The sequence below is a fragment of the Mesoplodon densirostris genome, chromosome 13, assembly GCF_025265405.1.
Source record: "Mesoplodon densirostris isolate mMesDen1 chromosome 13, mMesDen1 primary haplotype, whole genome shotgun sequence".
Classification (NCBI taxonomy): domain Eukaryota; kingdom Metazoa; phylum Chordata; class Mammalia; order Artiodactyla; family Ziphiidae; genus Mesoplodon; species Mesoplodon densirostris.
This window is the reverse complement of record NC_082673.1, coordinates 6,358,275-6,386,064: the sequence shown is the minus strand read 5'-3', so window position 1 is coordinate 6,386,064 and position 27,790 is coordinate 6,358,275. Positions and strand designations below refer to the sequence as shown.

Sequence of the window (27,790 nt, the reverse complement as noted above, 5' to 3'; positions counted from 1 at the left end):
CATCCAGTCAATCCACGTTTTACATTTCACACAAGACAGCCTCAGCCCCCCAGGCTCCCAGGAGTCTGACACTGTCTGGAACCTCGGGAGCAGATCGCTGGATTTCTCATTTTCTCCCGCTCTGCGCTGTGTCCCAGGAGCGTCCAGCCTTCTTGGGCCACACAGCTGGGCCTCTCGCGGTCACGCAACCCAGGGCTGGCCGGCAGCGCTTCTCTGGGGAGAAAGCCCCACAGGTTAAGTCATGAAGGCTGGAGATTATCTCGTGATGCCCTTAAACCCGTGCTCTGCCTAGTCACCAGGCCCATCCACGAGGATTAGCTTAAAAGGGAAATTGTTCCAGCCTTTCTTAAAACAGAAGTGAAGGGACTGCTTAGCTAGTCCTGTCCAGGAGCGCGGTAGTAATTGGTTTCATCTCTTCTTTCTCTGTCTGGAAACCAAAAGCAAAGGGCAGTGTTCTTAGGGAACTGTCAGGTGGTTACAAAGATTGCTGACAAGGAAATGGCTACATAGTTCCTGAAGTTCCCAGTTTAGGGGCGGAGTGAAAACTCTGCAAACATTGATAAAAGTATACAAAGACCCACAGTATTCAAAGACACTTTTTAATCTTTCTCCCAATGATTGCTATTTTATTTCGATTATGCACCTCATTCTTCTCCCTTGACTAACATGGAGCTATCTAACAAGTACCTTTCGAAGCAGTTCTGTTTCGGTGGGCATTTTGCTTTCTTGGTTATTTGATTTTAATAGAAAATCTTGTGCCTCTGATGCTTGTCGTCTCCGACACTGGTCAGAAATTTAGCTGACTGACTGAGCTGCAATTTAACGTAGTCTCTCCAGGTGAAGAGTCTTTTGAAGACCTGACTGAAGAAAGCAGAACGCTGGCCTGGAGTAACATCACGCGACTGCAGCTCCACGAGCAGCACAAAATCCACAAAGAGTAAGAACATCTCGGCCGCGGCTTCGCACATGCCGGGGTCTTGGCCTGGGGGTCTTGATTGGTTTTTATCCCCCTAAACTGTCCATAGTAGTGATCAGCCACCAGGGGTCAGTGTGGCACGGGAAAGCTTGGCACAAAATGGGTGTCATTTCTGCTGTCGGTCATTCTAGAGCACGGGATGGGGTCTGCAGACAGCAGGCGGCTGTGCGCCTCTCAGAGAAGTACACGGCCCTCCAGTCCTTGATGGTGGGAACCTTCGGGGAGGAACAAGATATGTCTTACCCACGTGTTGCATTTACTGATATTGTCAGGGAAGATGTATCTTTTTTAAAACATGGTAACAGATGTGTGTGTATACACACACAGAGAGAACATTGCAAAGTTCATTGCAGCACTATTTACAGTAGCTGGGACATGGAAGCAACCTAAGTGTCCATCGACAGATGAATGGATAAAGAAGATGTGGCACATATATACAATGGAATATTACTCAGCCATAAAAAGAAACAAAATTGAGTTATTTGTAGTGAGGTGGATGGACCTAGAGTCTGTCATACAGAGTGAAGTAAGTCAGAAAGAGAAAAACAAATATCGTATGCTAACGCATATATATGGAATCTAAAAAACAAAGGTTCTGATGAACCTAGTTGCAGGGCAGGAATAAAGACGCAGACGTAGAAAATGGACTTGAGGACATGGGGTGGGAGGGCGAAGCTGGGGTGAAGTGAGAGTGACATCAATGTATATACACTATCATATGTAAAATAGTTCACTGGTGGGAAGCAGCCGCATAGCACAGGGAGATCAGCTCGGTGCTTTGCGATGACCTAGCGGGGTGGGATAGGGAGGGTGGGAGGGAGGCTCAAGAGGGAGGGGATATGCGGACATGTGTATGCATGTGGCCGATTTGCTTTGTTGTGCAACAGAAACTAACACACTATTGTGAAGCAATTATACTCCAATAAAGATCTATTAAAAAACCAAACCTTTTCTTCCCCAAAATCAGGCTTGCTGTTGGCCCTAGAGGGGTCATGAGTGTCCCTGGTCCCCTGTCTGCAGGGATAGTGATGGACTTTGGTGGGAAGGCTGGGGAAGCACTGACCTCGCTGACCCATCCTGTTCCAGAAAAGAAAACTCAGGGCCAGGGACGAGGCCCACTGTTCTGCTCCAGGGCCACCGACGTCCTGTCTGATATCACGTACACTTGGTCATGGGTGGAACGGAACGGGCCGGTCCCCTTCCGATCGGTGGCTCCAAATCAGAGCACAGCCTCCTGCAAAGCAACCCAAAGTCCCACCTTATTCGTTACAACAACGGCTTTCCTTTGTCACCTTCTCTAAACGGCACATAGAAAGGGGCCTTGTCACCCGAGGCAGTGAAGACATGAGTGAACCTTTAAGAGGACGTGCCGGGACTGATGCCAGGCAGGGTCCGTGGCCTCCTTAATCAATAGAAATTGATAAGAGGCCAGACAGGAGATTCAGGCAAGGCTTTATTGGGGCTCCTGCTGCCGTGGGGCAAGGGGAACAAACAGCAGGTGCCCTTGCTGGGCCCACCAGGCAGTGGCAAGCTGGTCCCCTCTTTGGGGTGAGGGCAGGGGCGTGTCCAGGGGTCGGCTGGAGTGGGGCTTAGGTGGCGTGCCCACCCCTTGGGTGGTGCTGTGTGCAGGGGGCACGGGCGGTGCCCTGCTTTTGCTCCCAGCTCTTCAGAAGTGGCCGTTGGGTTTTTTGGTCTTTTTGTATCTTGCTGCCCATAATGTGCCCCAGCTGGGTATGCATGCAGTTATTTTCAGTCCCTTATAGTTTCACAGTTTCTTTGTATCTGTGGCTGGAGGAGACGTTTGTCCAGGTGCAGGCACTGCGGCAAAGGGTCCCCAGTCCCAGCCTGCCTCAGGACCAGACGGTGACATCGTCATTGGCCAGATGCTAAGTGATGAAGCGAGTGCAGTGACTGCTCGGGGGGCGTCAGTGGTTTGGGTGGCGGTCACCTAGCATTACTGGTTATCCAGGGGGCAGACATGGGCAGGCAGCCTTTGGGCAGGGCAGCCCGGGAGCTAAGGGTCGGGGTGTTTTCCAGCCGCAGGCGTTGCCAGGACAGAATTAGGAGTTGCCAAGCCATGACTTGCTGGAAGGTGGGACAGGTCCAGCAGAACAAGCTGTGACGAAAAAGATGACAGAAACTTGGGCTGAATTAAATTAAATCAAGGCCTTGAAGGAGACTGGTGTCCTAGCACGTGGTTGACGGTAATTTATGAAACCTTGTTTTCCAACAGGGCAGTCACGGGCATAGCAGTCTCTCGCAGTGGGTCGTCCATCTTTACAACCTCACAAGGTAGGTTTTCCTACCTGAAAGGAGGGTTACCTGGAATCACAAATATCCAAGTTTCCTCACTCGGTCCAGGGCTGTACCTTCATGTGCCGCCTCCACATAAAATAAATTTTGAGCAGTTAGTTTGTGGTGTATTGCGTAACATTCCACTGTGATTAGCCAAAAACAGTAATGAAAAATGCCTCTCTGTTGCTGATAAGGTTTCCCAGGATTTGGGGCGGCGAGAGCGTGTGCTGGGACCTTTCCCGCCCTGAGGGCCGAGCCCCACACGGGGCGTCGCCGGCACAGGGCACACGTGCTGTCAGCTTTTCACGTTCGTCACTTGGTGTGTGCTTCTGGGTGTTGACTGGAGGATTTAGCTCAGAATCCAACTCACACATTGTTAATGTCTTACACGTTACCAAAATCACGCAGAAGCCCTGCAGCGGCTGGTTGATAGGACTTGTAACTGTAGCTTGATGCCACACCGAAACTTCACTGTTTTGATCCTACAAAAGGGCTAAGCGTCAAGCCTCTGCTGGCAGCCACAGCGCTGCCCTTCCCGCCGTCTACACCGTAAGTCATGGTTTATCTCGTCCCCGTCCTGTTTGAAGCGTGCTGACAGGTGCGCCGGGGACAGCGGAGATGAGAAGCGAGTAGCTTAGCTGCCCTGTTTGAGCTTTAAGACACCTGGTTTGGACAGGGTTCGTACCTGGCTGTGAGTGGCTGGCTACTGGCGCTTTGGTCGTCATCGTAGGAAATTCTACTTTTCATCCATTAAGTTAAGGGAAGGTGCTGTCCAACTGCACACCTCCGGGTAAATCAGTTACTGCTCTCAGGTTCTGGGATCGTGGCTTCACATCCGTAGCGTCCTTCCTTTCTCTTTCAAATATGAGCTCAGGGCTTCCCTGGTGGCGCAGTGGTTGAGAGTCCGCCTGCCGATGCAGGGGACACGGGTTCGTGCCCCGATCCCGGAAGATCCCACGTGCCGCGGAGCGGCTGGGCCCGCGAGCCGTGGCCGCGGAGCCTGTGTGTCCGGAGCCTGTGCTCCGCAACGGGAGAGGCCACAGCAGTGAGAGGCCCGCGTACAGCAAAAAAAAAAAAAAAAAAAAAAAAAAAAAAACTCAGATTTCGTAAACCAGAGTTTTCCACAAAGCACAGAAAATGATCCCACTGTGGACCAGAGTTGGTTCACACGCAGTGTACACACGGGGCCGCTCCAGGGTCACCGAGACGACAACGCGGTGGCACGAGCGAGCAGTCGCGCTCTGCCAGGGTTCCTGCCAGCGCCACCACCCGAGACGACACCCTGACCTGTTAGCAGAGCCCGCATTCTTGGCTGGATTTGTCTGTCATGGTTTGTTAAATCCCTCCGTTCCCTGTACTGGTCTGACCTTGTAAACCTGAGTTTTACGAGCATCAGGGCTTTAATCCTCTGAGGCTTTTTAAGCCTAGCACTTCTTTGTGAACTTGCCAGATAAGGGGGCATGGGGGGGTTCTTTTCAGTCAAAAGCTTTTGGGTCTTTTTTCTGTTTGTTTCTTCACTGTTAATAACTCATGTTGCTGATTTATATGCATTTTTGTTTACACCTGCATTACTGACTTACGTATACCCTGATGATCACCCCCGAGTTACGGTTCTTCCTCAGAGGTGGTGTGTATCCAGGCTTATGGGCGACCCCACGGGTGACCCCATCACCTGGGGGACCAGCTCTCAGCAGCCTCTGACGTGATTACCTCTAGTACAAGAGGGAACCTCTGATTTTGAGAAAAGCAGCTTTACACACCAGGCTGGCTGACCGTTTTCTGTAGGACGCCCCAGTGCATGTCTGCGTGTTGGTGTTGGCAAAAATTAGGTGGAAATGTTAGATTTTACTATACAGAAGACATTATTTAAAGCTCATCTGACCTTTTATTTATCATGCTGTATGTTTTCAAATTAGGAAACGTAATGTTACATATTGCAAATATGGGATGTTTGGAGCACACTGTAATTTGCAGTCTTGTCGTTTAAGAGGTTTACCTTGATGCACTTCTAAAAGCTTCTGTTAGGCAAGGAAATTAAGAGCTTGGACGTTGTAATCCCTAGTTTATTATTATTTAGAAAGTTAGTGCTTCTCTTCCATAAATGGTCATGCGCGACAAGGATATCACACCATGATTGGGCTATGTGAAAAAGAGAAACTTACACTGCCCAAATCCTTTTGTTTTCTTTAATATTAAAATTGCTCTTTTCTTCCTCTTTAGCTTCTGTCAGTAATTAGGCTTCATTCTGCCTTCAGTCATGGCTTTAAGTTGACCTCCTTGTGGTGGAGCCACAGATCACAGAACTCCACAGACCGTAGCGTCCTCGTCGGGGACATGGCCCTCGGTCACCTCACCTGTTACCTCTGCGTGTGCTGGTCATCTGTAAGGGTCAGGAAATCTTTCTTATATGTTTGCTTTGTCATTATTAAATTAGATTCCACCTTGAAGATGTTTTCCAAAGAATCCAAGATGCTACAAAGAAGTATATCATTTTCAAATATGGTGAGTTCATTTTAATTTTACATCAGTGTTATGGTGGAATTTCATGTAGCAGTTTGTTTTATATACACACATATATGACACTTTGTTTCTTCCCAAACAGTCGGGTTTATTTCTGTTCCAAATGCCTTAGATTCCTTCTAAACTAGAAATTTTTTCAAGTTGCCTCTTTCTCATGTTATTGTGGTTTTATTTGTAACCTAAAAAGTAGAATTCTCCTTAGTAAATCTTGCCTTTTTTGGAACTGTCAGACTAAATGTCTGTGTGCTGCTTATATAACTTAATGCATTTCTTTTTTTTTTTTTTTTTTTTGCGGTATGCGGGCCTCTCACTGTTGTGGCCTCCCCCGTTGCGGAGCACAGGCTCCGGACGCGCAGGCTCCGGACGCGCAGGCTCAGCGGCCATGGCTCACGGGCCCAGCCGCTCCGCGGCATATGGGATCCTCCCAGACCGGGGCACGAACCCGTATCCCCTGCATCGGCAGGCGGACTCTTCAACCACTTGCGCCACCAGGGAGGCCCCTTAATGCATTTCTGAGTTGATAGGATACCTAATACTAGAAAATCAGTTCTTCTGAAAAAATACATTTTATTGTTAATGTAAAGCATCTGAAAGATTTTGAAATTCCCTAAGGACTTTTGGAAGCTTTCCTTCCCCACCTGAGTCTGTAACCCAGAGCCGGTGTTTGGATTCTTGAGGACAGTCCCCACCTGCACCCCTCCCGACTCGCTCTGATGTCAGTAGGGGTCCCTCAGCCCAGGGCAGTGAGGACCGTCAGGCTAGGTCCTCATGCACTCGACACCCTTTAACTTTCCTACATTTGGGAAGAAACTAGGCATCTGGAATTAGCCAGATGAAAAGACACTTCATGAATATGAGGAAGGTCAACATAAACAGAATTTGAGCATTAATTTTGGGGGAACCTGTAAGATAGCTTTACCCCGTTAAGGATTCACTAAGTTTTGTAAATTATTAATGGTGGATCATTTGTATTTCAGGCTTTATCATCGTGTTTACTTTTACCAGGAGATGCCACCGTCGTAAGCTCTTCGTGGGATAACAACGTGTATGTATCTGTGCGGGCCCCCTCGCGACCCCACACGCAGCACAGCTCCCTGTGTGGATGTGAAGCAGGAGAGGGCGGGTCTCCCGTTGTTTTCAAAGGGAGCCGATGAGGACAGTTGGATTTGGACGCGATTATCTGAGTCTAGTAATTTCTCCAGCCGGACTCTATTTTCCTCTAAGCTTTTAAATTGAGGTGAAAACACAGATGAGCCAGACCTGGAAATTTCTAGTTTTAAATTCATATTTTGAGTATTTGGTTTAATAACATGAGAACAAGTAATCTGTAATTCCAGTGGGCCTTAATAAGTATAGAATTAAATGATCTAAAGTTTCTTGAAAATGTATTTAAGAGTCTTAACATGAAGCTGGAATGCTGTCTTAATAGTTCTCATTATCTTTTATGTTAGCTATTTTTATTCCATTGCATTTGGAAGACGCCAAGACACATTAATGGGACATGATGATGCTGTTAGTAAGATCTGTTGGCGTGACAACAGGCTGTATTCTGCGTCATGGGACTCTACCGTGAAGGTCTATATACAATTTCTAAATTAAAATGTTTGGATAATACAAATATCATAAGCCATTCAGCTCCCTGCTGTTCAGTCACTTTTTCACAAAGTGTGAATGACGTATAAGGATGTGGAAGGTTACTGCCTGTGTTTAGTGTGAGCACGTCTTAATATAAAAGGACGTTTTCCTGAGTTTGTCTTGTGTGTTCCACTGGGGGTTGGGTGGCTCATTAGACAGCAGACTTAGAGGGAAACATACAGCAGCCCCTCTTACCTCACGCAGCAGCTACGGAACTAGCAGTTGATCAGTGAATATCAAGTTAAAGTGGAGAATCACTGAAAGGCAAGACATTGTATTTAAAGTCAGAACACAGAAACACACATTCCTTCACCATTATTGACGTAGGACCATACTTGGCCTTTTCTTCGGAATTCTGCACAACTTTATTGCATAAACCACAGCAGTATTCATCCTCTTTGGTTTCCAATTTGCATTTATATAAACAGAAAGCAAGAACCTAAAACCATTAGAATTCCTTCAAGAGGTTTTCATCATCTCTGTGCCCCCACCCCTGAGGGGGGCATTCTTGTAGGTTAAGTTTTCTTGCCTACGTGTGATTTCAGTTAATTTTTTTGGTGACTTGCCTTTTTGAGTTTTCTCAAAACCTTAAGACACAACACTTCCGCACTCTGATTTCTTTAGTTCACACAATCCTTAAGTCACAGCAGCAAGTGCAAGAGACGGAAGCAGACACGGGTACAGCGGACTCTCGGGAAGCACGTGGTGGTGGGAATAAAAGCTCAGGCAGGTGGCAGAGGGACCGAGCCTCACGGCATTTCATTTTGTTGGCAGCTGGGGAGTTGGTCAGTCGGGAGAGTTTTTCCTGCACGTGTTAGAAATGCTTTTATAGTGTCTGCAACTACCTTCTGCTATGGGTCCCGTCCTAGGTGTGGTCCGGGGTTCCTGCAGAGACGCCAGGCTCCAGGAGACACCAGTTTGACCTGCTGGCCGAGCTGGAGCACGACGTCAGTGTGAGTACCGGCAACAGAGCCACACGGGAGCCCGGCTGAACCGTCCAGGGTGGTGGAGGTTCTTGGCTTCACTTGGGTGTTTATGATCTTTTGCTTTGCTTATTCTGCTCATCAGAGGGGAGAGCACAGGCGAACTCTCAGCTCTTTTCTTGGAGCTGACTCTTTGGGCTTCCAAGTCTTCTTTGTCTTTTTTCCTCCAGTTTGCTGTTTCTTTGAGAATTAGCTACCATCCAGCTAGACTTCCAAAAGACCAGTGTCTGAGCACGACGTTGAATACCTGGGTATCCTCACACTATTGGGGCAACTAGATGTGTTTTCTGACACCAAAGGTGGAGAAGGGGGCCCTCTGTCTAGGGTGAGGACACCAACCTGTCTGCATGGTGCATGCAGTGGGTGCACAAGGCTGGCACCGCGTCCTCTTCACCCACTGTCTTCACGAGGTCATGGCCACATACCGTGGCCTGCAGTACTGCCTTTCCTCTGAGGTTGTGAACTGGTACCTGATCTGCACCGTCAGCAGACTGGGGTTGAGACATATTATTTACTGTGTAGTTCAAGAAGGGCATGCGAGTATAACCCGGAGAGGTCCCCACCTCCCCAGATGATCGTGGAGCCGCTGGGCTTCAGGCAGTCTTGCACCCTGCCACCGCTTATTACTCATGGAGTTATCATTCTGAGACGGTCAATTTTAGGCTCTTTTTAAAACAGTGTTACATTTACCCCAGCAATACTTCATTGTATTCACTGACATATGAAGAATTTCACTTTTAAATGAACTATCATTCAGTAGGTGGTGTTAAAAGAATGGGCTGGGGAAACGCAGCTCAATGACCATGATTCTAAATGGAGTACCGTCCGTTTTCTTCTCTAGGTCGATACAATCAGTTTAAGCGCCGCAAGCACACTGCTGGTTTCAGGCACCAAAGAAGGCACAGTGACTATTTGGGACCTTGTTGCAGCCACCATATTGCACCAGATTCCATGTCACTCAGGGACTGTATGTGATACTGCTTTCAGCCCAGGTAGTATTAGCCTTTTTAATACAGATAACACCAGGGGAACTGGAATTATTATTTTGAAATATATAAGAATATAAAAAGAAAAGCACTGTTTGCTGATAAAAGAGGTTTTGCCTATGGGTAAGGCTGCTTCGTGGTAAAATACGGTCTATGTGGTATTTGTATCTATTAGAAAAGCAGTATCAGGTACTGTTCTTAATTCCTCACCTCACTGGAGAAATTAATTTATAAGGTGTAAATGAATTCACACCAAAGGGTCATCAGCCCAGTGTCTTAAGAACAGAAGCATTTCAGGGAGAGGCTAGTCATCATTGGTTAAATACAACAAGTAGCTGCAGCTCAAGTGAACATTTGGCCCCTGGATTCAGAAGTAAAATCTCAGATTAATCTAAACCACACTTGTGAAGCTGTAACCCGTATCCACGTTCCGCCTTGTGTTACAGACAGTCGCCACATCCTCAGCGCAGGAGAAGACGGCTGTCTAAATGTCGTCGATGTGCAGACAGGAATGCTCATCTCTTCTATGACTTCGGACGAGCCCCAGAGGTGCACTTTCTCGAGTTACTCGGGGTGCAGACATTTACGGACAGGCTCACGATCACGGCGCAGGGCCTGCTCTGGCCTTTCCTTCACGACCAACGATGATTTCTGAATCCTTCTTGCAGGTGCTTTCTCTGGGACGGAAATTCTGTTTTATCCGGGAGTCAGTCCGGTGAGCTGCTTGTCTGGGACCTTCTCGGGGGGAAGATCAGGGAGAGAATCCAGGGCCACACAGGTAAGCTGTCTGCCGCTGACCTGGCTCCACCAAACCTGCTTTTCCCACCAGCGGACGTGCCCTTCTCAAGCAGAAAACTCCCCGTGTGTCCTCTGTGCTGTGGACGTTCCCCTCCAGAGCCTGGCTGGCCAGGCCATCTGCATCTCTTGGGTTGAGAGACATTAGACTCCAGAATGGAAGTTTTTAACTTCCACATGGAGAATTAAAAGCCAAGTAAAAGCTGCATGTGCATTTAATACATGCAGCACAGGGTAGAAAGGAACAATACAAAAGTAATGAATTACAGTGGAAATGAAGTCTTCCTCCCACAGACCCCCCCCTCCCGGGCCTCCTCCTGGGAAGACTCTGCAGCTGGGTTTCTGGAGGTGTCTTGTATTATTGAAGGACGCGCTGCTGTGTGCGTCATCGTCCTGCCCGTCGGGTTTTCACTCTGCTTACATTTGCACATCTTCCTCTCCTCTGGAGCCCTTGGAGGATTTATGGTTAATTCTTGTAATGGCTACGGTTCTAAGTATCTACTGACTGCCCACCTTACTCTCTTCCCTCTGTCACTGTTGTGTGTGGTTATTACTTCGTTACATTATACATTAAAGTGACTTGTCTATGCCTTTCTTCCCCAGCTCACAAGCTTTAAATAACACTTTGACTCCTGATAGAAATGGAAGTAAACCGGCAAACTCACACCAATTCCCTACTTCTCATCTGCTGCCTGACTTTTGTCACAGGTGTATATAATATTTGTATTCTGTTCTGCAATTCCCAGTTGCTTTAGCTTTACATTCCAATAGTTTCTTATTCCTCCGAAGTTCCTTGTACTGCGTAGTTGTTCTGGGTTCATGCAGATTGTATTATAGGACAAGACCACGTGGTAGCTCCTGGTCAGCTCACCCCCTAACCACACGTCTCTTTTCGCAGGTGCCGTAACGTGTATGTGGATGAACGAACAGTGTAGCAGTGTCCTCACGGGAGGGGAAGACAGACAAATTATGTTCTGGAAACTGCAGTATTAAGTGCCTTTTCCTCGAATATTATTCAACTCCATGTAATGCATTTTGAAACCAAACTTTTAAATGAACTGGTGAATGTGCAATTATAGTAATCAGAAGTCTTACCACATGAGAAATCTGTGGTTTTAAACTTTATAAATCATGGTGACTTCACTGAAAGCCATTAGCTGTCATCCTCTAAGGCAGATGTAGATGTGTCAGCACTGGGGAGAAAAACTTAACGTTTGTAAGGCAGGTGGTCATCTCAGGACGACGACAGTCAGGAGACAAGTTTGGGTGGCAAAGAGCGTAGCTGAGAGCTACTAAACCAGCTGGGGAATTCCCAAAGCACTGAACAATTTAAGGACTTTCCAAGAAAATGTGAGTATTCTCTGCTGCCCAGTCCCTCTGTTATGTCTTCCTAATCGACACAGTTGCTGCCCACTGGGTTTTGGGATGTGTGCTTCCACGGAGTGGTTTTTCTATAACCGACTGGCCCCAGATTCTAAGAACCTGGGGAAGGATTAGCAGTTCTTATAACAGTTTACTGTGTATGGGAACAGTTTATTTCATTATAGCTATTAATGCTTATCTTTTCTATGACATTAAAAATATTTTTCTGTAATGAAAGCAGTTTTCATTTTCTCATTTAAATGATTTATTAACAAAGTACTGGGTACTTTAAGTACTGATCCTTCTAGAAAACCATACTGAGTATCGTGAACATCATCCTGTACTTTTGTAACTATCTTCAGACCGGTCCAGGTAACGAGGTAGAGAATCAAACTGGGAAACATGCCGTGCTTGGCTTCTCTGAATTTCGCACGAGGTAAGCTGTGAAGCAGTCGCACTGACCACCTCCGAACCACAGAAAGTATGCGACGTAAGATTTTTCTACACTGTTTAAAAACCCTGGTGGATCTTGAATGTTAACTGTGACTCGGCCTGGGTGCCTCCAGGGAGAATCATTAGGCTCGGTGCGGTCCCGCTGCTCAGCTGTAAGTGTGGCTGGGCCTCCCGGCTGGAGGCCCTTCTCCCAACACTCAGGCCCTCTCAGTACAGAGGGGCGTTCCTCAGGCTCCCGGGTGGCGGCCGCTCTGGGAGATGACTCTCTCCCACAGGCCTAGTGTTTCCAATGATGCAAATAACAGACAGACTAAAATCTAAGTTTATTTATACATTTTCAATTAAAATAGAATAGGCACAAAGAGAAGGGAAAACAAATCAGGATGAAGTGTCACTGTCATTCTGTTTGCAGGGAGGGGTCAGGAAATGGAACAAACTCCCAGGCCAGCATTGTAAGACATCCCAGAGCAGCTAGGTTACATGTAAGTGCCAAACCAGGTATTATCCCACTTAATCTACACATGAAAGAGAAGTCAAAGTTGATCCTATTTAGTACAAGAATTTTTACATTACATATAGTGACTCAGAAAGTGAACCAGTAACCTTCAGAGGAAACGTTTCCATTGCACAAGGACTAGAAACTCTCAAATGCAACTAAGCAGCTGTGCCATTTGCTAAGTATGTACCCGTCCCACTGCTCTGGGCTAGTGTCCATTTCAGTGTAACAGAGACTGCATTTGGGGTTTTAGAAAGGCAGCAATAGTTTGGCTGTATTCTAGATGCTTAACGTTGTTTGTTAAGGTGACAGGTAGTTAAAAGTTATGATAGTCAATTCTCTTGCAGCCTACATACACTGTATAATGCTTACATGGAATGAAACCAGTGTTACTTAATTGGTGTTTTATACAAACAGAACTGAAAGAAAAAAATCATTCTAAATGTACTATGGTAACAGTAAAAATGCACATATACCATAGAACTAAAGTGATATGAACAGCACTACCTGATACCCAGGTTCCAGCAAAGCATCAGTCATCCTAATGACATGGGTTGTAAAAGCATCTGGAGTCCAGTAAAGACACTAGTCTATGAAAGTAAGTCTTTCAACTGTAAAATCAGGATGTAAAATCAGGATAAGGCTACAACTATCTTGAAGTCTGAACAAGATATCAGATCAAACAGTAAGATTCCCAGCCCTACTGTAAGACAGGAAGGTCCTCATGCAGCATATGCTTGCTGGCTCCTAGAAAGCTTCATGTGCATAATATAAGGTAAGTTGCCAGAGACGTAAACGGGAGGACTTCAGTGAAGTTTCCACTGTGCCGTGACTTCTAAACCTCAGGAATGGTGTGATCCATCAAGCTTTTCATAATGCTTGGTGCCATCCTACAAGAGAGTCACTTTTATTAAATACTGAGGTTTGGGTTCCCAGAAAACTCCAATGCAAACTAGCACTGTTAGCATCAAGTTGGAATGTGGGGGGAAGTTTTTTTTTTTTTTCTTAATGAGTTCAGATCTAAGGGTTTCAGGTAATCTAGTTGTTTGCAAAATACCCAGTGTGAAAAGCTATCTGCATCCTGGCTAGTGAAGTTAGATAAGATACAGAAAAGTCCTTGTATCTTTGTATAGTAAGGCTGGATAGTTAAGAAGAAAGACAGACAGAAAACGACAATGCCACTATTGTTGGCAGCAAGTGGGTGGGAGCTATTACATTTAAGAAAAGTGAGCTCTTGCAGGATCAGTCCTGACAACTCTCCCCGTGAAGACCCCGAGAGCGGCTAGCTGCATTGTACCCAGAAGCTGAAACAAACCATTTACAGGTGGTATGTTTTTAATATTTTAAATTCTATTTCCACATGCAAGGTAGATTTTGACAGAAGAATTCTACACTGGCTTAGCCAAGCCAGAGTGTAAACGCTGCTGGGCAGACAGCCCTGGCCGCCGCCCCCTTCCTGTTCTCCCTCCTCAGCTTTCCAGTCCCCGTTCCTGAGGACGGACAGCACACCCCACACGCTCTGCCGCCTCCTGAGATGCTCCCGGGAATCAAGACTGTTCCCCCAGGGCTTCCCTGGTGGCACAGGGGTTAAGAATCCGCCTGCCAGTGCAGGGACACGGGTTTGAGCCCTGGTCTGGGAGGATTCCACATGCCACCGAGCAACTAAGGCCGTGTACCACAACTACTGAGCCCATGAGCCACAATTACTGAGCCTGGGCTCTTGAGCCCCCGAGCCACAACTACTGAAGCCTGCGTGCCTAGAGCCCATGCTCCGCAACAAGAGAAGCCACCGCAACTAGAGAAAGGCCTCACGCAGCAACGAAGACCCAACGCAGCCAAAAAACAAAAAAGACGACTGTTCCTCCAGCACCCCACATGCAAGAATTCTTCGTGAACCACAAGTAGGTGTGGAGGAGCTGCAGGCAGACCACAATCTACGATTTCACTGAAAACTGAGACGAGAGCCTGCCCACCTCTGCTGTGTACCTTTTTCTACTAGGAAACATCAAAATTTAGGAAGTGGATTTTATCCCATACTTGGGAATTTGTGAGGGGTCATCCTTACCAACCACCTCCTCTGATTTAAATAATTTACTTCAAATTTCTAGATAATGCCAATGTCATCTCTTAGGTAAAAAAAACCCAAAGGTTTGAGAATTACAAGAAGCACAGTGCTTCTATGAAGTCACATGAACGTAGCATCAGGTTGAAGAATTTGTCTACTTACCGTTTAATAATATGTTCAAATATAAAAGCAGGCATGATTGTAATAGTAACTACATTCCCAGCTGTTGACAGTATGTCTGCGATTTGAGAGTCCTGTTGAAAACACAATGAAAATTAGTTCTACTGAGGCTTTATTAAATACATATAAAACGTAAGTTATTCTTGGTAAAAAATATATATATATATAATGTCCTTTCAGGTTTTGCTAATGTCTCTAAAATCCTGACCCTTGGTATTTATAGTTTTTCTAGTTTCTTTACCAAGTTTTAATTAAACAGAATCACAATTTCATCAGTGGTAACTGTTAAGTAAACTGAGTTGAAAATATCAGTCAACAAATCATTGTTTTCATTACTTACAATTAATCACTGTCCCCATATACAATATTACCATAGCCCCTGGGCTAACTGTGTATTCTTAACCCAGGTTAATGAAACGAGCAGGTCTTAATGAAAACCTTTAGACCTCAAAATAGTTCTATTTAGGAACAGGTAGAGGGAATAAGCCATAAGAATGAAGTACTAATCTGAACATAAACTACTACGCATTTCCTACAACTCCTGGATTGAAAAAAGCAATCATTCATCCAGAGTGTCCTCAAAATCTTCAGTGCTCTCAGGTCTCCACAGTTCTAGGTCGAGGGACTTCAGAGATCTAGCCTAGCCCTCCCTCTGCTACAGAAGCCACAATTCCAGGTGGTAGCCCCAGCCTGAGAGCACAGCCAGAGCCCAGGACCCCACAGAAGTTCTACATTTTGGTCAATAACAGCACCAGTGAAATAGACATGAAAGACGCCTGCTAAAATAAAACTGCAGTAGAATGAGTCGTAAGTTCTGCTCCTGACCTTCAGTCCAATGACATTCTGTCCGTTGACCTCACAGATGTTGTGTTCGGTGAGAAGACCGTTTCTAGCTGCAGAACTATCTTTCACTATGGATGTGATTTTTCCATTTTTAAAGACAAAGCCAACGTGTCCAGTACTGTCCTTATGCATGGTAATTGTCCGTTCAAAGGGCCTGTAAACATAATGGCTTCAATTAAAACTTTAATTCCAAAGTAAGCATTTTCATGGATTTCCACTCTGACATACTGGATACTTTGTCACAATAAACTCACTGTTTCCAGTAAGAGCTACTTAGTACCTATGGCACGGATTTAGTGCAAAAGATGACTTTCTAAGAAATTCTCTCCATTATGGTTTGCCTAACTTACAATTTCCTTCTTATAAGCATCAAAGACTTAACGCTTCATGCAGTTTATCAATATGCTCTTTCCTTGACAGTACAGTACTCACTGTAATGTAACATGAAGACAGGTTTGAACAAAAATCAGTCTTAAAAATGAATTTTTATCTTTTTTAACTTCTTAATATTTCCTGAAGCTTAATTTTTCTTAGGAAATACTTATTTAGAACCTTTAAAATATTTCTCACATCTTGATTTTGAAAACTTTATAGAAGATATTTTTGCTGTTTTAGAAGAACCACAGAAGCAGCGAGATGGAAGCTCCCCAGCCCGCCCCTTAGGAGAAAAGGCGGTTCAGAAAGAGGGCCGTGTGCTTGCATGCGCCGCCCACCAGCCGCACCTGCCCACTCTACAACTCTGCCGCCACGTGACTGCACAGGTTTCACGACAAAATACGAACTGCACGTTATAAACATCACAACAGTCATGTCTTCGTGTTAGTCCAAGTTACTTTTTGAAATTTCCCTTAGATATAAGCAAAAGTGGCATTCGTCTACAAAATGTTTACTCAACACCTACCATGTGTGAGAAATGGAAACACACAGGTAGATAAAACAAGTTTAACTAAGACAAATAAAACCCCCAAAGCTAACAATGTGATACAGGTCCACCCTCAACACCCCTGTGGCCGGGAAGGAAGCCCGCAGTACATGTGCTGAATGTTTCCATTATAAATAAACAAGCTAAAGAAAGCGTTCCATCCTCCCACCTGACAACTAGAGCCTCATCCACCCAAAAGGCCAGATTGGGTTTTCTGAACCGGCAGACCTTGTGGAGTTCTGCAGGGGCCCTGCACCACGTGTCTACCCTGAGCAGAAAACCGGAAAGCAAGGCTGAGAAGCCTGCCTGCTGCTTATTTACCTTTCTATCCTTCTTTTCTGTTTTCTAGAGAAATAGAAAGTACTTCTTAGAGGACAAATTTCTATAAGCTCTGAAATAAAGTGTATGCTAAACCAGAATGCTATTTTTAAAAAGTCAAACTATGAAAGAACAATCTGCACTGCACAACTGCAGGAGTATAAGGCTAATCAATAACATCTGATCATTTTCTGCAACAAAATATTATATTCACAGAATCTTAAAAGCCCAAGAAAAGGAAAACGAGTCTTGAGTTTCCCGGTGAACGGTTTAGCCAGCTCACCTGTCACGAATGGTCATAGTAATCTTCTCTCCAAAAGCCTGCTTGAGCACCTTGTGTGCCCGGTCGGAGCTCCAGCCAGCACAGTTCTCCCCGTTGATCTGGAGCACCTGGTCCCCGAATCGCAGACCAACCAGCGAGGACGGAGAATTTGCCTGGACTAGCTGAACAAATACACCCTAGAGAAGAGGAAAATCACTGGTCATTTACCACTGCTGCATGTTTAAAAATGCTGGAAAATTAGGAACCAACTGGTTAGGAATCTACCCTATTAAAAAAAAAATTACATGAGTATTGTGTCATTATCCCCAAGAACAAAACTAAAAATTTTATCAAGGCAGTAGTACCCTAAGAAATAGGTAAAAAAGTGAGATCTCAGTGGTAATTTCTACCTCAAATCATGACCCAGCCAACCAACCTCCATCACCCCCTCCATCTTGAAATAAAAAGACCAAGGAAAATAAGGTCAGATGACTATAATAAATTTAAGCTTCTATGAGTTTGATAGAATACCAAACAGGTATTAGCACCTGATCATTATTTAGGGGAAAGGGAGTGAAGTGTTAGAAGTTATGTGATTTCTCTTACAGTTTAAAAAATGAGAGTCTAAGGTGAGAACTCTACCTTTTGAGCTGAAGAATTCCTTTACCCACTTGCTAAATGATGCATAATCACTACCATTAGATTTAACAGCCTAAAAAGGTGGGCACATTCAATACCATTCCAAGGAATCTACTATGAAGTAAATACAGAAAACTGTACAATTAACTGAGAACTAAACCCACAGGGATATTTTTACTTATGTAAACTCTCAATCTCAGATGTTGAGCACAATATAAATAAGTAAGCATAAAGGAAAAGGAAGCATTTATAAGGCTAGATCCTTTCTCTCATCTTAAGCTGGGTCAGACATGATGTCGCATGTCTTACACTTTAGGGCAGTGCCTGAAAACTAGGCGGCACCCAGCGAAGTGGCTGGACCAACGAGCTTTGGCCAAGTGGACAAACCGGCTGCAAGGGTAACTGCTGTGGGGGACGGGCTGTGAAGAGTGTGGTCCTCCTTTAGGACAGAGGAAAGGGCAGCATTGTACTCTATCCACCGAACAGGAAGGGAGAGCAGAGAAGTCGGAGCTTCCCAGAGCAGCAAGTTCATGTGTCCTGCACAAGCCACGAGTGTGCGAAGACAAACACAATGCCCTCAGCTCCCTTCTGCCATGGGCCACACCATCCTCTTCTATGTGCAAAGGTGGTCACACTGAGCTAAGAAGACCAAAGACTGAAAAGGAATCCAATAAATAACGCATAAACCCACAAATCAGGGTAAAGACTCAGCACATCCTCAACATTCCTAAATGTTTCCTCAGAGTAACTGGGTTCCATCTGGTAAGGTGAGAGGCAAAAGTAACTCCAAAGTACTTCTGAAAGTCACTGGTGCCTAGAAAATGCCTCATTAAACCCAAACTGAAGGATGGAAATAACAGACCTGTAAAACCATGTTACAACAAGTTACATGATCTTCATTTAGTTGAAAAACACACAAGACCACTGATTCCCACTGGTCAGTCTTCCCTTAACTTCCACACGTGTTGCCCTATTTCAGTGCCAGAATTCCACCTGTATAAACTATGTTGTGTTTACATGCAGACTAGTCAACTTTATTCCAAGAAAAGGACTCAAAAAAGAAAAAACAATTTCATTCACGGTAAAGCTGGAAGTGCCAACTGCCTCCTCAGAACAGGGTGGCATCTCCAAGTGGAAAGTCAGATTTAAAATATTCTCGATCACGGAGCACCATTAAAACTAGTTAAAGCATCTACATTTTAAATTATTCTAACGTTGATCACTTAATAACTATTGAGACAAATTCAAATAAATAGTAAAAAAAAATACTTACATTATCTATGGATTTAAGCCTGAGCCCAAGTTTTCCATCTTGATCCTTACACAAAATGACCTCCCGAATCCCCTGCTTAATTTCCGCTCTGCGGAGTCCAGTATCATTACCAGTTACAGGAGCCACCATGTAGTTCACACTGGAAGCTCTTGCTACCACCTGCTGGCAGAAACATACACAACCTGTCAATATTTAGAAACATTCTCCCTGAAAATATCTAAAATGATCATTTACTTGAATATATTCAGTTGTGGTTTCCCAAAATATAATCTGAAAATTATTTCCTTCAGATAAAATTTGATTTTTTTGCAAAAATGACTTTTTTAAAACTAATTCTTCAGGTAACTTATTCCCACATATATGTCTCCAAGGGACTCTCTCTGTCTGCTGCCTTGAATTCACTGGCATTTATTTCATGCGTACTTTGGCTTATCTTCAACTCAAATTATCTTTGTACGTTATAAAGGCCATATCATGCTTTTGAAATTCACTCAGCATTTTCCAGAGGGTTCTTTTATATGGCCTGATCTTCAACAATCTACTTACGCTTTCAGAATTTCTATAAAAGGGGAAAACTTCTTAGCTCCCAGCTCCACTGTGAGGATGAAAAGCGCACGTTATACGAGTGCGGACACACAAGACAGTCAAATGGTATTTGTCGTCCCCAGTGATAAACATCTATGGATTAACCAACTGTACAGACACACCAAACAGCCCTAGAATAGCTATACTAGGGACTCCGTCAGGTACCACTGTTAAGTTCCTCATTTTTTCCAAGTTTTCTTGACCAAAATCGGTTTATTGTTTTAAGTGGACCCTTTCCTCTACCAGAGACAGTGAGGGAAGAGCTTATTTATTACCAAGGCTTCTTAATTGGAATCTGTCATAAAAAGCTCTGATCTACCTAATAATTGCGATGCTCAGAGCAGCAATGATAGGGAAAGAAGGAACCTCAGTTACACACATACCACAGACTGCAAATTTGTTCGTTCAGAATTCATGGTAATTATGATACCATATTCTAAAGTTGATGGTCTATCGGAGTAACACACACAGAGCTATACTACAAATTAGAACACAATACCAGAAAATATAACTTTAAGAGTTACAAGAAGTCAATGATTACAGCTATAAGAGGAAAATGAGGTAATAGGATAGAAAAAGAAAAACTTAAGAAGCAAATGAATTATTTAGTTTAGCTGGAATATAGGACAAGACAAGGAGCAGCTCTGGAGTGGCTTTACTTTAGCAATCTTCATTCTTTCCAGCAAGTTCTGTTAAGCACTTGCCTAGTGTTCTTACTGAGACCACACGATCACTACCACGTGACCCCAGCCTGCTCCTGCCACGGGCAGCTACCGTAACCTTCCAGATAGTCTCCCTGCTTCCATCTTGCCCTCGGTTCATTCGCCACACAGCAAGCGCAGAAACCTTTTATAATAAATCCGATTATGTCACTCCCACAACTCAGAGCCCGACCGATCCCTTACCATGGTCTACGAGGCTGCAGACCAGCTGGCCCTGGCCACCCTTCCAACGCCCACCCCGCCAACGCCATCTGCTACCACGCTCTGCCTTGTCTGCCCATCTCCTAGGCCTTGTCTCTCGGGTCTGCCAAGTTCACTTCTGCCTGAAGGCCTTCGAGTTCTCTGCACTGACATATGTGGCTAGCAAAGCCTAAAATACTTACCATGGTTCCCTTAATAGAAAATATTTGCTGAACCTCAACCTTAGGAAGAACTGCATCTTTTAAGGGGAAACCATAAGGAAGCGTGTGGATATACTGAATGGGCACAGGAGCGGGCAGCACCAGGTATAAGCTACTGTCCGCTCCAAACCCACCCTAGCTGGTGCGGCTGGGGCCTGACCGTGCAGATGACATACTCCTCTGCGGGGGTTTCTGGTCAGCACCCCAGCACACGCAGAAGAGGGCAAGTGTCTCGTTCCTCCTGCCTGCCCCCTGGCAGCACTGCCTGGGTCTAGCCCTTAATGCTGCCGACAGCAGTTGATTCCATTCTCCAGATTTTATTGACACTCCCAGGACCAGCCTCCCTGGTACCACCCCTCAGAGGCACCAGTACCCACAGCCAGGGTCCCCGCCTCCAAGGCCCAGGTCACGGGGCTCTTCCACCATGCTCGTCAGCTCTGGTAATTCCAACCTCCACCCTGTGTAGCGCCCCAGCCCTAGGAGAAGCAGCTACTTTCTGCAATTACATCTGTGTTCCACTTTTGCTTTTTTAAATTCTACAACCTGTCTGTGATTTCTTAAGTTATCTCTGTTGAAAAATCTAGTGTGGTTTCTATTGTCCCAACTGTCCTGACTGATGTAAGTAAGTTTCTAATAAACATCTGGTGAATAAATAAAAGCCAGATACTGTGTTAAGCACTGGGGTCATGGCAACAACACAGACGTGGACCCATCTTCATGAAGTTAAGCATTTACCTATAATTATAACAAGTGCTATAAAGTTCTATGGTCTTATCGCAATAACCTTAACAAAAGACTGAGATACACTATATTTAAGCCAAGAATTTGGTGTCTAATTACAAGGAACTTTAGACTAATGTTAGATGATTACGAGCAAAAAGAAGGTATGACAGACCTATATTTCAGAATGATGAGTCCAGCAGCAGCCTAACACTGTTTGATATAAGAAGTTACTAGAGAAGTCAGAGACTACTGTAATAATCTAGGTTACAAGTACAGAAACCCTGAATAGGGTTATACCAGGACTGGAATGGATTACATGAATAGAAGAAACACAGCAGAAACAGAATCACTAGGTCTTCAACTGACTAAATGCAGAAGATGAAGGAGAATGGACCAGTCAGAGGCATCTGAATCTTTCACTCCTAATAAATTAGAAAAGCGGTCATAGCACATAAGTAGACTATGTAAAAAGTGATATCCAGAAGGCAATCTAAAATTCCTGAGAAGAGGTCAATGCGAAAGTTATAAATTTGTGAGTTAACCACAAAGACTGAGTTAGCTTATATCGATGTGTAAAGTAATTCAAAATCACACTATACATACCCCCTGACTTGGTGCTCCAGGGACCATGGCCATATTTGCACGTATTTCTTCTTCATTTAAACTCAGGCCCATGTACTGAGAGAGCTCCGGATACAATTTAGGATAGAGATCTAATATAAACGAATAAATGAATAAAGAAAAAACATTGGTAGAATATTCAAAAACTGTTGTTATTATGGACTTTTACTTGTGTTAAAAAATTACATTTAACTTATAAAATCTAAGATGGATTTAAATTAGCAATTTGGAAAATCCCACTCTCTGTAATGACAATTAGAAATGGAAAATACAGAAAAAGTTAAAGATGAAAGTAAAATAAGACATTTGAACTGAAACCTCAGATTTCACAATACTCGAGTAGAAATAATTTTTCCAAATTACCTTGCCTTTTCTTTTTCTTAAACCTATTTGATTAGGAATTTTGTAAACATACCACTGATTCTCCACTTAAGAACAACTGACCAAAATGTACACTGTCCAGTCAGCTACTTTTTAAATTCATCCAGGAAACACAGCTATGAAATGATCCTTCTGAACTACAAAAAAACAAACTGAAACCTTGTAGATTTATTTAGTGTCATATAATTTTAAGAATGTTAACCACATGCCAATGAAATCTTGGAAACAGTACATTTAAATACTGACAGTATTTAACTGAGTAGTAAAAGTCAGGTACTATTTCCAAAAGCTCTTTTTGACATGCTTTGTGACTTAAAATTAATTTTCTAAAAGAAACAATGTTGTAAGATGACAGGCCATAAAAACCCACTTAACACTCCTTTTGTATCTTAAGTCATGTTATTTAAGAGTTCTGTCCTGAATCCCTATGAACTTAGAAGGAAAAGGGACCAGGAAGAAGGATATGAAACCCGGGGAGAGATTCCAGGATTTGGAAAGTTCCCTCAAAAGGAGGTGGCTGGAAATTTCAACTCTACCAACCCCCGAGCCCTGCAAAGACAGAGGACAGTTCAGCCAGCGAATTCCATTTAACTTAATTTTCATTAAGTCATAAAACACACCTTCATATTCACAGTTCACTTTCCTGATTAAAGGGTTATTTTTTGAAATGAACATTTTTTTTCTTCTTACTATTAGAGCTTTAACCACCATTTCATGCCGTTTGTGTTAAAAAAAAAAAAAAAAAAATCTTGGATTCCCTACTTCAGCAAAAGAAGGCCTAACAAGTATCTCTGTTCAAGGAGAATGAACCCAAAATATAAACCTACTTCCATCTTGAGAGATGGGCGCAGAAGCTTCAGATAGAATTGCTGGATTGGCAGGGTTTGCAGAAAAGGCAGTTTGAGCCTGAAAAAGAAAAGAAGAAAATTCTAACACCAATGCTATACAGATACTTAAACTTCTTATATAATTTATAAGTTAAATCCAGTAATTCCAAAAAGAAACTAAAAACACTTTAGTTTTATTCAAGAAATTTTAATTCCAAACACTTTCAGCAATATATTTTTCAAAGAAAATCCACAAATCAAAAATGTATTTCATGTTATAAATATTTAACACTATCGTATAAAATGTGACTTAGCACCATTCTACATATAATCAATATTTCACAGTGCTACTGCAAATTAATATTTTCAAAATGCATTATAAAATGAAGGTTACACACATTACGTTTTCATTATTCTTTTGCTAATTAGTCTAAGTATCTTATTTACATATGAAAAAAGCTTAACCGTATTTATATAAAACGTCATATATCAGAAAAACACCTAAAAATTCAAATATTTATTAAGTTACTTATATTTATTTTGCCATTTTAGCATATCCCACTGAAATAACCTTTATCTACATTTTAGCAAGTATGAGAAGGGGTTATGTTATACTAAATACATAAATAATACAAAGTATGCAAAACACATACTGTATCACGGACATAAAAATGACGGTAAAGTAATGTAATTTATAACTGTCAAACTTGCAGAAACTTTGCCAGTGCGTACACTTATCGGTACGACTCATGCGCAAGCACGCCAGGAACTCCTCCCAGGGCTGCCTTTGCAGCCTGTGTCGTTTTAAGTGTTCCACTGAAGGAACTCCTTTTTCCTTTACAGATACATCTGACTTTCTAAAATAGACACATGGCATTGGTTGGCAGTAAGTTGTAAGATCCATCTCTAATATCATTTTTTACTTAGTCAGAAATATGTCGATTAAGTAATGAAGTTTATACCTACATATCAACCTAGCACTGAAATTAATGCTACGAGTTGTCCCAAAGATGCTTGGAGAGATGGAAGCTTAATTAAATAAGGAAAGTCTGCAAAACCACTGAAGGTGCTTCACTCTCTGGACTGTAAATGTTCTGATATGCTTGTTATTGAGTCATTCTTTAATATTTACTGTTTCATAATTTGTCACAATCTAAACTGAAATAAAATGCAGCATGAAAATCTTTATAATTTTAAACATATCCACAGACTCAAAAGTATACTGAATTACGAAAATTCTTTCACCAACTATCAGCTAAAAGGAGCCAGTGGCCAGTGGACTGCTTCCTGGCTGATCTCTAAGGAAAAAATACTGTTCAGCACTGAAAAGAAATGAGCTGGCCGTGAACAGGCACGCAGGAACCTTAAATGCACGTCACTAAGCAAAAGACACCAATCTGAAAAAAACGAGGGGGGATGGACGGAGCACAGAGGACTGTGAGGGCAGTGAAAATACTCTACACGACACTACAACAGTGGCCGTATGTCACCACACACCTGTCCAAACCAACAGAGCGAACGACCTCAAGAGTGAACGTCAAGTGTAACTCTGGACTTGGGGTGGCAACAGTGTGTCAGGGCAGGTTAATCAACTGTAACAAATACACGGCTCTGGTGAGGATGCTGCAGCGGGGAAGGCGGCACTGTATGCACTGCGTAGGTGGAGTCGGTGGGGGGAGGTGCATGGGAGGGGTCACTGGCATGGAAACCGCCTTCCATTCAATTTTGCTGTGAACCTAAAAACTGCTCTGAAAAAACAGAATTTACTAATTTTAAAAAGTTACTCCTTTTTTACACCGATCTATTATTTTCTGTTCTTTCCTTCACTGCTATTGTTCTCATCCAAGGGATACTGAAGTAAGAACACATATAAAAAGCTCTCTGCAAACAAAGTTATATACTTACTATATATCCTGTAGTAAAAACAAAAGAAAGATGGTACAATAAGGGCTTAAGGATTATAAGCCACTAAACGTAGCACATCATTTCACACATACTTGAAATCTCAAACTATTTTTAAAAAAAGGGTGGGAGGGGGATGGTGTCTGGAAGCAGGGGAGTCCCCACGGAGCGCACAGTTATGCCCGAGCGTGTTGTTTCTGCCATTACAGAACGCATGTGGCGACACCACGCTCGTGGAACCAGCGGCGTCAATCTCTGCTCACTGTGACAGGAAACTGATGAAATCACGGTTTCTTACCAGCTTATTTTGCGTAGGTGTGGCAACCACAGGCTCCTGTCAAAGACTCACGGTGGACAGGGAGGTGCAGGGACTGTATGATACTGAAAGCCACAAGCCTAATGGTTATTGTAAAACAGTTTACAAAACAGGAACTGCCAGTTCACTGCTGCAATTTAGTTCTGCCGTGGTACAGAAGGCCAGAAGATGAGAAAATGAATACCACCTTTACAGGGGCATCTCAAAAGCAAAAACCCAAGTATCACCTACCATATAAAATGAAGAAAAAAAATAAAACAAAACCAGCCCCAGACTGCAGTGGCTGGGTTAGGAATCTTTTTAAATCCAGTGAGAATTTAACAACCGTGTGTCCCCCTCCTTACTTGCTGTTACATCTCCAGGCAGCTAGCTTTCTGCTCAGGACAGAAAAAGTCTTCTAATGGAAATACCCATATAATTTGCTTCTCCTTAAAGAGGTCAGCCTGATGTAGACTGTAGCCCTCTTTATCTTCCAATCCAACATTTGCCAGTATCAACTGGTTCCTTCTCTTTCTGCTGCTTTCAAAATAAAAAAACCTCTGCTCAAAGTCTACTATGGTTAATTTTAAGTTCAATTCCATAAAAACCAAAAAAAAAAAGGAAGAAAAGGAAATTAGTCGTTTTCTCAGACCCACCTGCAAATCCTATCACTTAGTGCTCTGATATCACATTAATGGCTTAACTGTTATTCTTGAAGGGTACATATTTCAAATAAAAGCTTTTTAAAAAGAAAGTGCCTGTTCAGATGAACTTTGTGGAAATAAAAACCATGAGAAAAACAATGACAAAATACCAAAGAAAAAACCAGAGATTTCAGATGACCGAACAGTTCACTTAAAACAGTCCGGCATCAAAGCCTTTGCAGCTGAACGGATGTCAGAGATTTTTACAAACCACCCATCAACATCCATAGGCGAGCTATGATGGAAAACAAGTGCTCATGATCTCCCCCCCCACCTTTTTATCCAATCACTGCTACACGGCTAACAATTTCAGCTACACATTTGTTACCATTTTTGCTGGGGGGGTTTTTCACCCTAAAAGGGCCAACATTTTGCCTAAAAAATACTTGTATTCTTGTATTCTCATAAGTTTCTAATAAACGTTTTTATGTTCATTAAATAATTGTTAAAAAGTAAATCTCATTTAGAGTAAACTGAGGTCAAGACCTCAAGTAAAATGATCTTTAGGGGAAGAAGCTCTGAAGTACTAAACAACTCAAAATGAAAGAGTTTCATCACATTTATCATATCAGAAAGATTTTAGGAATAAAGAAGTATAACCGGGAGTTCAATTTATCTTGTCAAATTAGAAGAACAAACGACAGCTGAAAAAATTCTGACTTTGAGAGAACAAGTTGAAAGTAAACTGGAAACACAATGGGTTCATTAAATATAATTATCTCTAGTTAAAAAGAAAAATAAAAATTTACAGAACAGCAAGAATTGATCCCAATCGCAAACTTTCACTTAAGGAGAAGCATCTACCTTCAAAACTAATACTTACATAAAGGAATACAAAAATTTCTGACTTAATGAAATTAGAAAAACTGTACTAATACAGCCACTTAGAGCAGGAACAAGTAAACTGCTGCTTACGTTTAAAAAGAAACAAATCACTACACTTTTGCATTTACACTACTACTCTTCCTAAAGCAGCATGTACCTATTTCTATGATTTTTAACTTCAGAGAAGACAATTATGTTAAAGACTAGTCATATCTGAAAACCCAAAAGAACAATGTACAAATTTTAAACAAGACAATGAACGTCTAAGAAGTTGGAGTATATTTTACCAACTTAAAAATGTATTTAATTTAAACCTTAGTTATAAAAGCAAGCTACCTTTGAAGAGATTAAGTCCCGTTTCAAAGAAATAATAACCTGTACGCATTAATCCACAGTAAAATGAAGAAGAATCTCTAGCTTTTCTAACTTTTTAGTTAGAAAAACTTTAGAAAAAATTGAAAAGTTTATAAAGTGTAAAAACGGACAAATACATCTACTATTTAAGTTTCTTGCTTCACTTCACCTATAACCAGAACGTATGGCAGAGTACATGGAAAAAAAAAGTACTTAAAGGTCTTAAACATACCTGAATCACCTTGTCTACCTTCAGGTCTTCAAGAGATGGGTACAGAGACATTTTTGCAGGATTTTCCTAAAGAAAAAATAAAAAAATTTCTATGATTCAGATTTTATTGAAATTTAAACAGTACATGCAGCCAGCAACATACACATAAACGTGTATAAATGTTTAACACAAGGGACATTTAATTCGCAAAAACACATGGAAAAATATGAGCGTGT

At 42.9% G+C, this 27,790-nt stretch overlaps 2 protein-coding genes across 9 annotated transcripts in view; one reads left to right on the top strand and one right to left on the bottom strand.

Annotated features, from left to right (window-relative positions):
- The window catches only part of NSMAF (neutral sphingomyelinase activation associated factor), a 61,809-nt gene extending 50,051 nt beyond the window's left edge, over nt 1-11,758 (top strand). For 2 of the 4 annotated variants that reach the window (XM_060116441.1, XM_060116440.1), the window contains 9 exons: nt 829-937; nt 3,210-3,268; nt 5,706-5,773; nt 6,769-6,836; nt 7,243-7,366; nt 8,296-8,379; nt 9,251-9,401; nt 9,842-9,944; nt 10,064-10,343. In XM_060116441.1, coding sequence (XP_059972424.1) covers nt 829-937; nt 3,210-3,268; nt 5,706-5,773; nt 6,769-6,836; nt 7,243-7,366; nt 8,296-8,379; nt 9,251-9,401; nt 9,842-9,944; nt 10,064-10,328 — 1,031 coding nt within the window. In that variant the 3' untranslated portion in view covers nt 10,329-10,343. Of the gene's footprint in view, nt 1-828; nt 938-3,209; nt 3,269-5,705; nt 5,774-6,768; nt 6,837-7,242; nt 7,367-8,295; nt 8,380-9,250; nt 9,402-9,841; nt 9,945-10,063; nt 10,344-11,088 lie in introns of those variants that run through there. The other 2 variants (XM_060116443.1, XM_060116442.1) reach the window with 2 other exon arrangements.
- Nucleotides 11,759-12,309: 551 nt separating this feature from the next.
- Nucleotides 12,310-27,790, bottom strand: part of SDCBP (syndecan binding protein) — a 31,703-nt gene continuing 16,222 nt past the window's right edge. For 3 of the 5 annotated variants that reach the window (XM_060116445.1, XM_060116446.1, XM_060116448.1), the window contains exons 2-9: nt 27,576-27,641; nt 23,264-23,342; nt 22,038-22,147; nt 19,004-19,165; nt 17,113-17,288; nt 15,572-15,743; nt 14,729-14,820; nt 12,310-13,391 (exon numbers count right to left, since the gene is read on the bottom strand). In XM_060116445.1, the coding sequence (XP_059972428.1) occupies nt 13,337-13,391; nt 14,729-14,820; nt 15,572-15,743; nt 17,113-17,288; nt 19,004-19,165; nt 22,038-22,147; nt 23,264-23,342; nt 27,576-27,626 (897 nt within the window). In that variant the 5' untranslated portion in view covers nt 27,627-27,641 and the 3' untranslated portion in view covers nt 12,310-13,336. The remainder of the gene's footprint in view (nt 13,392-14,728; nt 14,821-15,571; nt 15,744-17,112; nt 17,289-19,003; nt 19,166-22,037; nt 22,148-23,263; nt 23,343-27,575; nt 27,642-27,790) is intronic. The other 2 variants (XM_060116447.1, XM_060116449.1) reach the window with 1 other exon arrangement.